At 45.5% G+C, this 14,973-nt stretch overlaps 1 protein-coding gene across 2 annotated transcripts; it reads right to left on the reverse strand.

Moving 5' to 3' along the window:
- Nucleotides 1–9,069: 9,069 nt before the first annotated feature.
- On the reverse strand, nt 9,070–13,437 carry LOC143745624 (uncharacterized). 2 transcript variants are annotated; one of them, XM_077237752.1, is made up of 5 exons: nt 12,876–13,437; nt 12,051–12,206; nt 10,195–10,406; nt 9,649–9,962; nt 9,070–9,537 (listed from the first exon to the last, which is right to left on the reverse strand). In XM_077237752.1, exons 1-5 carry the CDS (start codon nt 13,055–13,057, stop codon nt 9,316–9,318), a joined length of 1,086 nt encoding a protein of 361 aa, XP_077093867.1. In that variant the 5' UTR covers nt 13,058–13,437; the 3' UTR covers nt 9,070–9,315. The 2 variants fall into 2 exon arrangements, with proteins under 2 accessions (XP_077093867.1, XP_077093868.1); XM_077237753.1 differs by having other exon boundaries at nt 12,863–13,437.
- Between the last annotated feature and the right edge of the window lie 1,536 nt (nt 13,438–14,973).

A 14,973-nucleotide genomic window follows, 5' to 3' on the forward strand; every position in this document is an offset into this window, starting at 1 on the left:
TCCCTTTACTAAAACGCTGTTATCCGTCGAGATCTCTAGCACTCCCATAGAACCAGGACTATTAATAATGAAAAAAAAAAAAATGTGACCCGTCACAGAAACCAGGGACACAAGTCGGCAGCACAACTTTCGAGCAAAATGAGAAAGAAGAGTTTTTTTTCAAAATTGGTGATTTTCAATTTTTTGGAGAATCTGTTAATTGAAATCACGAAGAAGCCTCTCCATGTTTGAGATAGCAGTATTGGTATATTTAAAAGCTAACATTTTGAGGTTGAAATCGGCTTGTTTTCTGAGATTCTAGCATGCAGTAGGGGCGTGGCGTGTCATTGTCTGTGTGTACTTCCATACTGAATAACCCGGCGCTTTTGCCCCCGCCCTCCAAGTCAACCACATGGCTACTTATTATGCTGTGCTCTGGCCAGCTCTCTCTGATATCAAAATTCAATGAAGATGGATGCCGCAAAGATTGTCGCAGACGAGATGAACCGTCTGGCAGTTACACCGAAAATGTTTTCGCCGCACTTCGTGGGCTCGGGAAACTGAACCGGAGGTATGGGCGCAGCGCGCTCGCCCTCAGTGCTTCAATACGGCGGCTCGGCTCGCTGACAGCGGTGGCTGGCTGTTTCATATGTGACGGAGAATCGAAATAGAGGATGCAGTTAAGACCTTTGCTGCTGCGATGAAGGCCTGCCGTGCGTGTTTCTGAAATGTAAGTTAAGCTTCATTTGCTCTTTAGTCGTTATTTAAGATGCTGAACCTGCTGATGATATAATGTGCTTGCGGACATTTCATTTGTGTGTGTATACGCACATAAGAAAGTGGTGTAAAGAGATTTGCAACAGTAATTTGAGGAGGTGAAATGTGATTATTTGGAAAATTGCAGAAATGACTCTTTAAAGAAAAATGCCAGCAGGCATTTGCCTCCTACATAAACTTTAATATTGTTGACATTTTGGGCACACGAGCGTTGCGTACTATTTGCGCTATAGATATGTAGGCCTATGGCTTATTGGTCTTTGTTTGTTGTTGTTGGTTTTGCGTTATATGTATATGGCATATTGGTCTTTGTGTGTTGTTGCTGGTTTTGCGTTATACTGTATGTATATGGCATATTGGCCTTTGTGTGTTGTTGCTGGTTTTGCGTTATATGCAGGCTATATGGCATATTGGTCTTTGTGTGTTGTTGCTGGTTTTGCGTTATATGTATATGGCATATTGGTCTTTATGTGTTGTTGCTGGTTTCGCGTTATATGCAGGCTATATGGCATTATTGGTCTTTGTGTGTTGTTGCTGGTACGTTGCAAATAGAGGGGCAGCACAATTGTTTTTCGCCTAGTGCGGCAGAAGTGCACTCATTCGAAGTGTAAAAAAAGCTGTAAAGCACATGGAGGAGCTTTACAGGGGGTATGGCTTATCTAAATGAGATGTAAATGAGCCCTATTGTCACCCCCAGCAGCAGAGAGAGGTGAGAACTGCACAATCTTTAGCTCGTTTTCTCCTCTTTGAGCTTTTTTAAGTGCCTACTTTAAAATGGCCACAACTTCTCCAAATATTATCAGATTTCCACATGTTACACATCGTTGGAAAGCTTGGATATTACACTCTCAGAATCTATGAATAACTCAAAATGCCCCAGAACCGACTTGTGTCCCTAGTTTCCGTGACTGGTCACAAATAGTAACTGAAGCCTAAATGTTTCCAATTTACGCAAGGAATACAAAAGCCCCGATATGGTGTGGGTAGATATAAAGTAGAAAGATACATAGAGAGAGACAATTACCCCTCAAAAAAGTCGGTAAGAAGCTTTCTCTTCCCGACCTCGAGTGGAGGTTTATTTTTCTCCATTTTTTAAGTTAAAATTACTCTTTAGATGTGGGGCGGGGCGTTTAGGCCTACATTTTAAAGAGACATGGCAACTAGCCAACTTAAAACAAATTATTGTAAAAAATCTATTCACGAAATTTACCGTACCCATTGCATGCATTTAATCAGATTTGTTATTATTATTTTTTACTAAAATAAAAATATCTGAGGGAACCCCCTAATTCTATTTTTTACATCTTATGGGGGGTCCCGGATCCCCCCAGCCCCCCCCTCAATTCGAGCACTGTCTAATCGTGCAATCTTTCAGAGATATTGGCACTAAACCTTATTTAATTTCCTATTGGAGCAATTTTGTCAATATGGTGGATTGGAAAAAAAAAATGGGATAAATTGTAAATAAATTCAGAAGTTTCTTTTGAATTAATATATTAGCAGCACATTAGCAGATTGTGAACACAAAGCACTCACTTACTGTAATATTAGACTCGGTTATGGTTAAGCATTTTTGCTTTACTTTCCTATAGAAGCGATAGGAAAAAGTGTCTATCGCAATCACGTTAATACTATGGGTAAATCTGCTTGTCTATATGTACATACTCAAGTGTACTGGGTTGCCAAGTAATAGTTTTAATACATTTACATCATCACGATTGAGTGTTTGATTATTGTTCATCCAGACAAATTTTTAAGTTAAAATATAGAATGTTCAATAGAAAGGTAAATCGTTTTTTTATTTTTTTATTGTTCTTAATGCTATAAGATGTTATGTGGTTTCTAGGGTACCTGGGGTGGTTGCTAGAGTATTGCTTTGCAATTGCTTTGGTATTCTGAATAGTTGCTATTTGGTTGGGTATTCTGGGTGGTTGCCATGCCAGTAGATTGGAAATAGTAGATAGACAGAGACATAGACAGAAACTTCAAAATGTCTGTTAAAGACCAATTGCAAATGAGCAAACAATTTCAAAAACACATCCGTAGATACAAACTTCCATTTGACATGTCTGATCTGCAAGTGTGCAAAGTAGAAAAACAATTGGTGCAGATAGCCTTATGGGTAGCACACTGACACAGGACACTGTTGCGCTTCTGGTGTCCCGAGTTCCCTTTCAGTCGATAACGTCGGACGTAGTCGACGCGACTGAAATGGGATCACGCTAGGGAGCCTATCATCTTCGAGTACTATTGAACGAGCCAATGTAATTGGCGTGCGTGATTCGCATCACACACTCCGCCCCCGCGGCGCGGGTATAAATACGGAAGTGGATGCACGCACTAGTTGCCTTTCGCTTCGGAGCCGATCGTTTGATGTCTCTGAGAGTGCTGTTGTCTACAACGAGCGAGTGTGTCGGTGTTCTTCAGGAAGACTCTCCCAGTGCTGGTGTTCTACAGCGCGAGTGCAGCGGTGATCGCGAGCTTTGAGCTCTCAACTGCTGTTTTAACAGCAACAAATTTCTAAATGTTTGTGTGTGTTGATGGCTGGTTAGAGGGCGGAAAAGTGAGTGCTTCACTGTTTCAGTTCTCTGTTCAGTGTTGCCGCGGTCATTTCCCTGTGTGCTCCGGCACTGGTGACGGTCCTATTTTCTGAAAGAGCAACACGGGTGCGTTTGCGTCTTTTTCAAGATGTCATTCCGCCCGTGCGTTTCTGGGTGCGGTCGTTCCCTGTCTCTCTCTGATGGTCACAACTGTTGTGTCACGTGTTTGGCTTACAGCACGCTGAGACAGCTTTTGTGGACAGCTCATGTTTTCACAGTGGGAACATGACTGTCGCAGTGTTGAGGGCGAGACTCGCCTTCGTTCGCGGAGAGCGAGTCCCCATTACCATGCCCCACCCTCGGGTGCTGTGTGGGATGGGTGACCGGAGGATAGTGTTGGATGTCCCGCCCGGTAACCATTCCCTGTGGGCTCCTCACTCCTCCCTTCCACTGCAACCACTGGAGCCTCCTGTGTTGTCTGCTGGTCCATCTGTAATGGGTGGGCCAGCGGTTTCACTCGGGGCTCCCCTGGAGGACAGGACGCCGATTGCAGCATCAGAGGGTGAGCTGACTTCTGGAGATGATGACTCGGCTGCATTGTCTCCCTCCGGGAGTTCAATGTTGCCCGAGCCGGATCCAGAATTATCAGCTATGCTGAAACGGGCCGCCGAGGCTGCCGGGCTCGAGTGGAACCTCCACCGTGTCCCGTTCAGTCTCGGTTGGAATCTGGAGTTTGGTATCTTGGGGCGGGCCGCGCTGGTTCTCAGCTCGCCGCCCCAGTGCCTTTCTTTCCCGAAATGCATGGAGAGCTTATCAGGTGGTGAACAGCATCTTTCTCTGCCAGAAACTGCTTGAAAAGCTTTTCCCCCTCATTACCCTTGATGGAGGAACGGTGAAGGGTTGCGAGGTGTCCCTCCATTGGAGCGGTCTGTCGACACAGGTGCACCTGTGTCCGGCGGCCGCTGCCTTTTGGGGGGATCCTCGTCTCCCCCCTAGGGCCTGTGAGTTTCGTCCGTTCCGACGGGCAGAGCTTACAAAGCCTGTGGGCAAGCCCCTTCCTCTTGCGTGCCATGGCGTTGCTGCAGGCTAGGGCACCCATGGCATGCACGAGGGTAATCCAGACCGTGCGCTCATAGGTGAGCACCGCACTGCATCCGACCTCACCCTCCGGGGTACGGGTGTCGTAGCGTGCGTGATCGGTCTGGCGATGTCCACCTTGGTGGTCCAGTAGCGCCTTCGTTGGCTCAGCCTGGTTGGTATGGCGGATGCGGACAAGGTTCGGTTCCTGGTCTCCCCAATTTCCCAGGTTGGGCTGGTCGGCGACGCGGTGGAGAACTGCATCAAACAGTTCTCTGCCGCTCAAGCGCAGACGGAGGTCATCCGGCACATCCTGCCCCGGTGGCCAGCTGCTGCCTCCACCCGCCGCCGGTGGCAGCTCCTCCGCCTGCTCGTCGCCGTGGGCGTTCTCCGGCCGCCGCTCCTGCTGGCCCTCCGCAGCAGCCTCCACCCAGGCCTCAGCAGGGAGCCGGCCGCAGTAGAGACGCCCAGCCCGCTCCAGGCGCTGCCAAGCCAGGTGGCAAGCGACAGCGAAAGCATTCCGGAGCGGGCCGCCCAGGAATGGATGAGATGCTCTTGGAGTGGCACGATCACTCCCTCTCCCCGGGTGAGGGCCGGGTGGAGCCTTTGTTTGTGTGTGTGTCTGTTCCGCCGCTGGCTCCCTAAAAAAAAAAAAAAAAAAAGCGGAGCAAGCGGTACCCACACTTCAAAGAGAGAGCAATTTCATCTGTTCCTGGGTCCCAAGAGGGCCAGTCTGGCGGGTGTGACCCTGTATAGCCTTACACCCCTCAGCTCCCCCTTGGTCGCCAGCAGGCAGCTTGGTGCGTTCGAGGACCCGGTCATCCGCCTTCTCACGCGCCCCCTGCCGCTTGTGGAGACAGGTAAGTGTTGCACAGCACACTAACACCACTCTCTCTACTTTGCTGCCCCACCTCAGGCTCGGCTACCCCGCTCAAGTCAGTGATAGTCATCACATTAGGTGTTGAGCAGACGTGCTCCTGAAAATTCAGTGACATTCATCACACCGAGTGTTGAGCAGTGCTCCTGACTTGTGCGTGCTTATCTTATCCTGCTGGCGAAGGATTTGATATAGCCGCTCCTCCAGCCGGTACGAAGGCCAGTTGTAAACTCGTTCTTCGTGCTACTAGGTGGTGGGTCGTGACCATCTTGGCCCAAGATTGGTCTGCAGCTTTGACCTGAAAGACATGTGCTTCAGATCTCTACCTCCTGCACCGCAGGCCATCCTGTGTGTTGCGTCTAAGGGTGGAGTGTCAGTACAGTGTCCTTCCCCTCGAGTGCTCCAGAGCCCGTTGGGTCTTCAGGTCAACTGGAAGAGAGTAATCTCGCCCACGGGCTGAGTATCTCTTTTCTAGTTTTGGAGAGGTACTCGGTCCAACATGTCTCTCCAATGAGAATGTGTTCAGCTGGTGTTGAAGTGAGAAAGGGTCCCACTGAAAGAACTTTCAGAGGCTCCTGGGGTATATGGTAGTCGCAGCCTTTGGCTCCCTCCATATGTGACCGCTTCAGCGCTAGCTTCACGATCGAGTCCCGAGGTGACCGTGGCAGAGCAGCTCACCCTGTGTGACTATAGTTCATCCCGGTCTGCTGCCAAACCCTCTTCAACAGAGCGGCCATGTACAAAGGGCGTGTTTTAACGGGGGCCTGGGCGACCCCCGACTACACGGGCATTCGTGCCTCGAGTTGTTAGACATTGCGACCGTTGCGCAAGCTTCCCCTGCATGTCACAAACTCACCCGTCACCTCCTCCTTGGAGTCAGACGCTTCTGAGGGCGCCTTATTCCACTCCTCCCGCTTACTCAATCGTGCCGCCATCGAGCCTCACGACAGTTATAGCCAGGGCAAGTGGAGACTCCATCCCCTGGGTCCGGCTGGGTCATGACCATTCCGGGGCCGCTCAGTTGCCCCCCCGGTTTTATTTTTCCGCCAGTGTTTGGGTAAACCGAGCGGACTACCCTTGGACAAACACTGGGACTCAGCGGCCCCAGGGGCCCGCAGAAATGCGTTTAACCCCAGTGAGCCTTCTAAAAGTGACTGCGACTCATGGTCGCCTTGCGCCTGCAAGTCAGGGAAATCATCACTCTTCATGTTGAGCAGATTTGCTCCTGAAACTCAGTGAAGTTCATCGCACTCTGGTGTTGAGCAGCAATGCTCCTGTAGCTCAGTGAGTCCATCACAGGTAGCTCAGTGAATTCATCACACGCAGTGCTGAGCAGAAATGCTCCTGGTGCTCAGTGAAGTTCCTCGCACTCAAGTGTTGAGCAGAAATGCTCCTGAAGCTCAGTGAGTTTATCACACTCAGGTGTTGAGCAGTAATGCTCCTGAAGCTCAGTGAACTTGTCACACTCAAGTGCTGAGCAGAAATGCTCCTGTCGCTCAGTGAGGTTCTTCGTACTCAAGTGTTGAGCAGAAATGCTCCTGAAGCTCGGTGAGTTTATCACACTCAGGTGTTGAGCAGGAATGCTCCTGAAGCTCAGTGAACTTGTCACACCCAAGTGCTGAGCAGAAAATGCTCCTGAAGCCCAGTGATCTTCACATGTTGTGTTGAGCAATGCTCCTGTCTTTTGTGCCCGTCACTTGCACCTACGTGCCATGTCAGGAGAGGAACAGGTCTTCATAGTTGCCCCTCATTGGCCCAACTAGACCTGGTTCCCTTCAACAGCCTTCCTGACTTCCCCTGGAAACTCTTTCGGGGACGGGGCACGATGGCACACGCGTTCTTCCCCCGGAGATTCCGGGCGGTCTTACATCTGAACGCGGAGGTTCAGGTGGCTATCACAAGATCATGTGTTAGTTACCATCACTTCTGCGAGCACCCCCTAGAATTGGGTAGCGTGCTTACGCCTTTAGAAGTGGAACCTAGTCGTTGAGTGCGTCTTCTCCCCTGAGGAGATCCTGAAAGCTTTCGATCACTTCAGTGCTCTCTTTCCTGCAAAATGGGTTGCAGTAGGCTGTTTTCCTAAATCACCCTCAAAATGATGTTGCCTCGGTGTTTAAACGACGCTCATCGTGTTGCAGAAGTATGCAGAAGCACGTTCTGATCGTCAGGTTCCTGAGGAGCAAGGTCTTGTAAATCCTTGTGTCCCTCTTTATCCTCTTGGGCCTTGTCCCTGGTGCGACTGCACTGCAGAGACCGCCCCTGAGCCACTGCAGGTAGTGAGTTAAAAATTCTGTTATATCAGTTCTCCTGCTCGCGTGGTCTCTACTAGAGGGTAGGGACTTGCTCGCTTTCGGTCAACGTATTGCGCCTGGAGTCTGGGCCGGCTAACTCTCACAAGCTGAGACCCCGGCTCGGATTGTGCCCAAGGTTCCTACCTCTCCCGTAATAGGAGCAGGTGGTGAGCCTGCAAGCGCTGCCCTGGAGGAGGCAGATCCAGCCCTGGCTTCTCTGTCCGATTCGCTTGGACGTGTACAGAATGCAAGTAATAGACCTCAGACCAGCTCTTCAAATATCTGTTGGAATTCAGCAGAGAGGGAAGGCTGTTTCCATGCAAAGTTGCACTTAGTGCTTGCCTTCATTTCGGCAAAGATCCGAGATGCAACATGTCCACTTAGGTGTTGAGCTCCTCTATGATGAGTGTAAAGTGCTCCGCCTGGGCGTTGACGATATACTTTGCTAAACAGATTCTAGAGTTGGGGGCTGGACGACACCTAGTTGAACCGCTGCTTCCCGTGGGCTCCCTTCTCATGAAGCCAGTTTCACCGTGAGCCCGGTTCAAGTGTCGGCTTGCGGCGCCATTCCCCTCCTATGGACTGGATACGTGCGCCTTTCTACTCCAGTTGAGTTCCCTTAAAATTGAACCCTGTTGAGTTCCTCCACACCCCTCCGACGTCGGACGTGCGGAACGTCTGGTGTTAGGCCTACCACTCGTAAGCAGTGTGGAACCTGTGTTAGGCTGGGTCCATATGTTGCGGTCCCTTCGGTGACCCCATATGTGTATTCTTCCACGATACGGCTCCCTGCGGTGAGCCCGTGTCTTCCCTCGGCAGAGTCTCTCTGCCGTCACTGTCCGGTGTGTCTCCCCCCGTCTTAGGCTGGAGCCACCCCAGTGACATTCCATATGTTAGACTGCCCGGTTTCCGCCCAGTTCATATGTGTATTCTCCACATTTCCTCCCTCGGGTTGGATGTGGCTTCCGCAGCGTCCCTTCCTTCCAACGTACGGGGAACGCTTTCCCAGTGGTCCTGTAGGAACAGCAGTGACTTCCCTGGCCTAAGCCCTGTCCTTCCCCGCCTTAAGTTTGCGGGGGCATCAGGAGGCTTTGGTTTAGGCACTGGAAGGTGGCAGCGTTAGTGGCGTGTTCAATGGTTGATCCCATTTCAGTCGCGTCGACTACGTCCGACGTTATCGACTGAAAGGGAACGTCCTGGTTGCGTATGCAACCCACCGTTCCCTGAAGGAGGGAACGGAGGACGTAGTCCCCTTGCCACTACCGCTGGACCACCGCTGACCCCGGGTTACTCTCGGCTCCTCAGCGAAAAGCAACTAGTGCGTGCATCCACTTCCGTATTTATACCCGCGCCGCGGGGGCGGAGTGTGTGATGCGAATCACGCACGCCAATTACATTGGCTCGTTCAATAGTACTCGAAGATGATAGGCTCCCTAGCGTGATCCCATTTCAGTCGCGTCGACTACGTCCTCCGTTCCCTCCTTCAGGGAACGGTGGGTTGCATACGCAACCAGGACGTTCCGGCTTATGGACCTTTCTCGATCACATCCCCCTCTAATTAGGCTCCCACTTAGCTTTTTGTCCATTCTGTACTGTCCTGTCTAAAAAAAGGTGAAAATAACAAAAACTGATAAAAAAAATAAAAATAAAAAAAAAGTAAAAGGCTAGTATATATATATACATATGGCTAGTTTGGAATCCACATCCTCCGAACCTAAAGGAGTTAAATGAATGGTAGGACAATGAGGTTCAGATCCATTTTAGTGATTGTTCACTACTGAATGTTGTTCAAAACACTTTGAGCAACCATCAGTGCCTCCTGGTAAATATCCACACCAAACAAGTCACTGTTTTTGATAGGGTCAATGCTACCCTGGAGTTGGGCCTCCAGCATCTCTCGAAGTGCTGGTTGCGTCATTGGAATGTCAGTTTGTTGACGCGGATCTTCAACAGGAACTGGTCCATCCCAATCAATACCCCAGTCAGACATTTCAACCTATAAGAAAAATAAATAATAGTAAGGTACGTTAATAATTTGTAATAAGATTTGTAAATATAAACATTGGTCAAGAGTTCAATATTGAAGTAAATCTGGAACTGTTTATACCTCTTCAGGGAGCTGTTGTGGTGCAACAAGTAGTCCAGCCACCCACAGCTGCTGGGGAGACTTGTAGCCCTCCGAAGAGAGGGGATGTCGGGCCCAGGTGTCAGAAAAGAACTTCAGATGCCAGTTCAGTCTCGGAATCATCACAAAGTGTAGGCATGTGATATGAACATCACTGTTCGGGTCAAGAGCTCCAATGTCCTCCAGGTGCCGGAAGGCCGCATAGTAAATATGGATGACTGTGCACCATAAATCTCGCCATAGCCTCTCTATGCGTTGATTATGGACACTCTTGCCCGTGATGTAGCTCTTGCGCTCTGACAGAGAATGTACACATTTAATAATCTTAATTTAACAGAAACATCAATAATTCAATAATTCAACAAAAACAACTGCAATCAATGGAAATATTCACTGATAATCTAACTAGGGACAGATGACAGCCAATCCTTTTCTAAATGTGATACAATAATGAACACCTGTGTAGAATTTATATATATATATATATATATATATATGTATTTTATACTCTTGACTTACTGCACCTACCAGGTCCTCGATCAGGATGTTCTAGCATGAACCTTGCCACATCTACATTTTCCCCACCATGGTCACTACGGACACGCTGAGGCAGACCATGAACATGCACAGCTTCCAAGAAACATTGCAGTACAGTAGAGGCCCTGTTGTTATTACTGGCTTTCAGGAACATAATTTTACGGCTAAAGCCATCAATGCCCCCATGGACAACTATTCTCCAACTGTGAAAAGAGGGAGGAAGAGAGAATATATAATTAGAAATAAATTATTTAACAGGAACAGTTGACAATGTGATGGTATAGATATGATGGCTGATTATTGTAATGCCTCAAATGATAAATCAACTTTTTAAATTTTATATTGTGTATTTGCAAATAGAGGGTATGCGCGTGACGTCACCGTCGCCGGAGTGCCTGCAGTTACTCACAGTGAGTGGCAAAAAGACTGAATGAGCCGTGAATGCCGCGAAAAACAAACACAACACATATAAAGTGCGAAAGAGCTTTGCGATTGACTGTACAACTAGATTTGACAAAGAATCAGAGGTATATTTTTACAGACTGCTATAGAAAGAGGAGCAAATGGATCGCTGCAATTCACAGAAACAACTGGACTCCAGTCAGCGAAAGGTGGATTTACAGTTATCATTTTGTGTCAATATGCTGAATTTAGGTGTAAAACCATACCCATATATTTTGTATTGTTATATATATTAACAACTCATCAATTAAATATTTATCATTGCATATTCTGCATTATTGGATGTTTTTTAATAAACACGGACCAAAAAAAATATATATAAAGTTTAAGGGCTGGAGGATATGATGCTATATATAACACTGATATAAGTGATCACCCGGATTTAGACCTACCTATATTGTATTTATATAAAGAGTTCACGGGCAAATTTGCTTTATGTTTAGGTCTATATTGCTTTTATCTCCCCGGTGTCGAAATCAGGCTAACATAAATGTCAGGCAACACGATTCCTGGCTGCATGTCAATATCCATGGATCACTGGAACTTTAGTAAGTTGTAAGGAACACTTGAGTCCAACATTTAGTTTAAATTGATCAAATTGTTCGTTTTAGTCGCATTTTCGCAGTTTCTCCTATTAAATCCAGTCACGCAGCAGATCTTTTGCCACTCAGTCAGGCTGAGAGGGGTTGTTCCGGCGGTAAAGTGACGTCAATGCATTCCCTCTAGAGTGCCGAAGTCATGACGTCACTTTGTAGGACAACTCGGAAGCTAGCGGCGCATGGATTCCCTCGATCGAAAAACTATGCATTTTCCCCATAGACTTTTGGAAAATCGCAAAAAATAAGATCTGTGTTTAACAAAGAGTTGTGACCCTTACACATTTTGTCTATCAAGATAATCTTTACAAGTTCATCCAAAATTTATACATTTTGAAGCCTATATAAAGTTTTTTAAAAACACAAGCAGACACAATACAGTTTAAAAAACCACAAGCAGGTTATAACTGTGTGTTCAATGTCATAGATCAAAATGTGAAAATATTTAGAAGCTTTGTTAACCACAGACCTTATTTCAGGCGATTTAGCAAAAACCCATTCAAGAATCCCATAGACTTTAGAGCGAGGGAACCAGGAGTGCTAAAATGCTAACTCACTTCTGCGTTTTGACCTACAGAGTGACGTAGTAACTTCAGCACTCAGCTATGTATTTACAGTTGTCTATTTTTTTCCCGCATTAGACGAATAATCGAAAAAATAAAAACTTAAAAATACAACAAAAAAAAATTTGTTGTCCAGAAAAAATACTACCTACTAATAATGTTACTAATTACAAAAAAAAAAAATAATGATAAAACATTAAACGGTACCTTCTTTTAAAAGTCTTACCGGATGAGTTTATGGTTGCCATCAATATGCCACAGGGAGAGAGGTGCTGGAACTGAATAAGGGCGTCTTGGAACAATATTCAGTTCCAGTCCACGTAACATAGTTCCAACCGGATCAATGGCTCTCATAACCTCCCGAACTCTTCGTTGTTGTACCCTAGAAACAGAACTGTTATAATGACATGCAAAAGTTTCTCCTCCTTAGTCAAAATATGTTGCTATGCATATCAATGTCAGTAAAAGACAACCTTGTTTCCTAAATTGATGTATTGTATGACAACAACTAGTCTGTTTGCCTGCTCCTGGAGAGTTACCGTCCTGCAGATTTTAGCTCCAACCCTAATCAAACACACCAGAAGGGGCTAATGATGTGTTCAGGGTTGCTTGATAATTACAGGGTTGGGACTGAAGTCTGCAGGACAGTAGCTCTCCAGGAGCAGGGTTGAAGATCCCTGCTACAAGGGTAAACAGAACAGAACCAAATGTATAGCAGATGTCATTAATGTTTCTATTGGCAATAGAAATTAATCAGATTTGAATATCAGAAGGCGAAGTCCTACTTTCAAAGAGAGGTGCCTGGAGCTGGGTATGGAAGAGGCTAATTAGCTCCTGAGCAACACACTAAGCTAATGAATAATACTGAATGGTCTATATAGAGATACCATGATAGGAACCGTACTCCTATGTAGACGTAGATCAGCTGAGAGTCAGCGAATACAAGCTAGAAGTAACATGACATGCTAGAAGTTTGATGAGGAATATAAACCATGTCTCTATGGTTAAGAAGTAACACTCTTTTTGAAACATACTCACGTTTGAAACGTACCTTATACCTCTTGCTTTAAGATGTCCCATGACCATCTTTTGTCCTGTATTAGGACAACTGGCAATAAATTCTATTACATTTCTTTTTAAGTCTTCAACAGTGATATCACTGTAAGTCTGCCTCACAGATAACTGATACTGGGTCATTCTGTTCCGGATTGTTCGTTGACTTAGAGAATACATTGCAGCAATTTCTTTAACTGTGAAATGTTCGTCAAGTAAATATTTCAGTTGCTCTTCACTGAGAAAGAAAAACCTTTCACAGGTTTGGACTGGCAAAGAAAAGATATGTAGCTCATGCAATGCAACATTTAATAGTGAAAATATCTCCTCTTCATGTCGCAGTGGTCTGTACACAACAAATCTGGACAAAACATGGACAATGCTTTCCAGTCTAAAGAAAAAGTTATCACAGTGTGTATCTACCGCAGCCTGTCTCAGCTCTGCACCTAATGACTGCAGGCTCTCAGAGATGGCACTCAGCACCTCCTGAAGAACATGTGGTTCTTCGCTGAAAAGAGAGAAAAAAGAAAAGAAAAAACATCAGATCAATAAAATACAGTCCAGTGTAGCAATCAAGACACTCCTGAGGGATACAATTACAGGGTGATATTACCAAAATATGTAAATACTGCTTAAATTTGACATTTTTACTTTTTTAAATTACAATGTGATAGTTTGTTTCACTGTTTACTTAAAAGGTTGGAAAAGGTTGTGCGATTTTGTCTAAAAAAATAAAAACATGTTCTTGGTGCTATGTAACCAGAGGGTGAAGCTTCCAATAACGCATCTAAAAGCTATCAATCAACTCTCAGACAAGAAAAAGAACACTGTTTCACACCAGAGTATGTGATTGGAGTGGTAATATTTCCAGAGCGGAGAGAGACTTTATGAAGAGGGGGGATGGGCTTGTCTGTTTATTAACCATGGTTTTATCATGTTTTTTGGGCTTATTTACTACAATTAAAAATTTGGTCAGGATTTGTTAAGTGCGAAAGTTTAAATGGTTCCCCAACGAGCAAAAATGCTTAGTTTAATTACACGGGTAACAAAATACACAAGTAAACCGTTTCAATTTTATTTTTATGTTTAGTTCTATAGACAAACTTTAACAAATATCAAGTCAAAAAAGAGCGCCACATTCATGAAAGTAACCGAAAATTGTAAAACATTTTTTTCACTTGAATGTTGCTAGTGCGAACTGACCAAACAACTGGAAAGCTAATGACAGTCACAAAACTCCTGCAAAAAGCGGACTTCCCTCTTACCTTGACATTGATTGTTTCGTAGCCTATACTTTTAGACTACACACAATACATGATTGACTTTTAGTTAGTTGGATGAGTCAAGTTCTTTAACCATAAAGTCTAACTACACAATGAGAGGAAAATAACATTTAACCATCCACAAAATGTTATTACGTTGTTGAATGCGCATGCGCCAAAACTACTACGTCATGATAATGCACTAGGCTACTTGCAGTATTTGTGTGTGAGTGCGCTGGTAATCCCTACGTTCTGAGGACCAATTGACCCCACAAATATAGTAATAGCAGTAAATTTTGACCTTGTGGGAGTGTTTTGGTGTCCATGAGGAAACAATCTTATAAATCATACAGAAATACGTTTTCTAAAATGCATAATATTCAGACTGGTACCTTTTGTATGTGAGGGAGAAAATGGATGTGCATGTAAGCCTCATTGTCCTCCAGACTCTTTCTAAATGAGAGTTTTAGTGTTGTAACTGAGTACAAAAACTGACCATCACTTAAACGAAATATTACCTTGTTGATGCTTAAGCCACTGCAAGGATTCTAAAGAAACAATTTTGATTATATTATGCATTCCTTTGGAGTAATTAAGGGGGGGGGGGGGGGGGGAGAGGTGATTTATTACTGTGCCACCTTTGTGACAGTTCATCAAATTCAGCACACTTGATTCACACAACACATGACTGCACTGGTTCTTATAATGGTAAACCATTCGGATTACACATCATTATGCTACAAAATGACTAACTGCTGGCCGCAAAAAAAATAAAAATAAAAAAAAAATAGAAAGAAGTGGGGAAAAATGTAAAAGAAAATACAACTTGATTCA

The sequence above is a fragment of the Siphateles boraxobius genome, unplaced genomic scaffold (genome assembly GCF_051911475.1).
Source record: "Siphateles boraxobius isolate OS27281-9 unplaced genomic scaffold, OSU_SipBor_1 208, whole genome shotgun sequence".
Taxonomy (NCBI): Eukaryota; Metazoa; Chordata; class Actinopteri; order Cypriniformes; family Leuciscidae; genus Siphateles; species Siphateles boraxobius.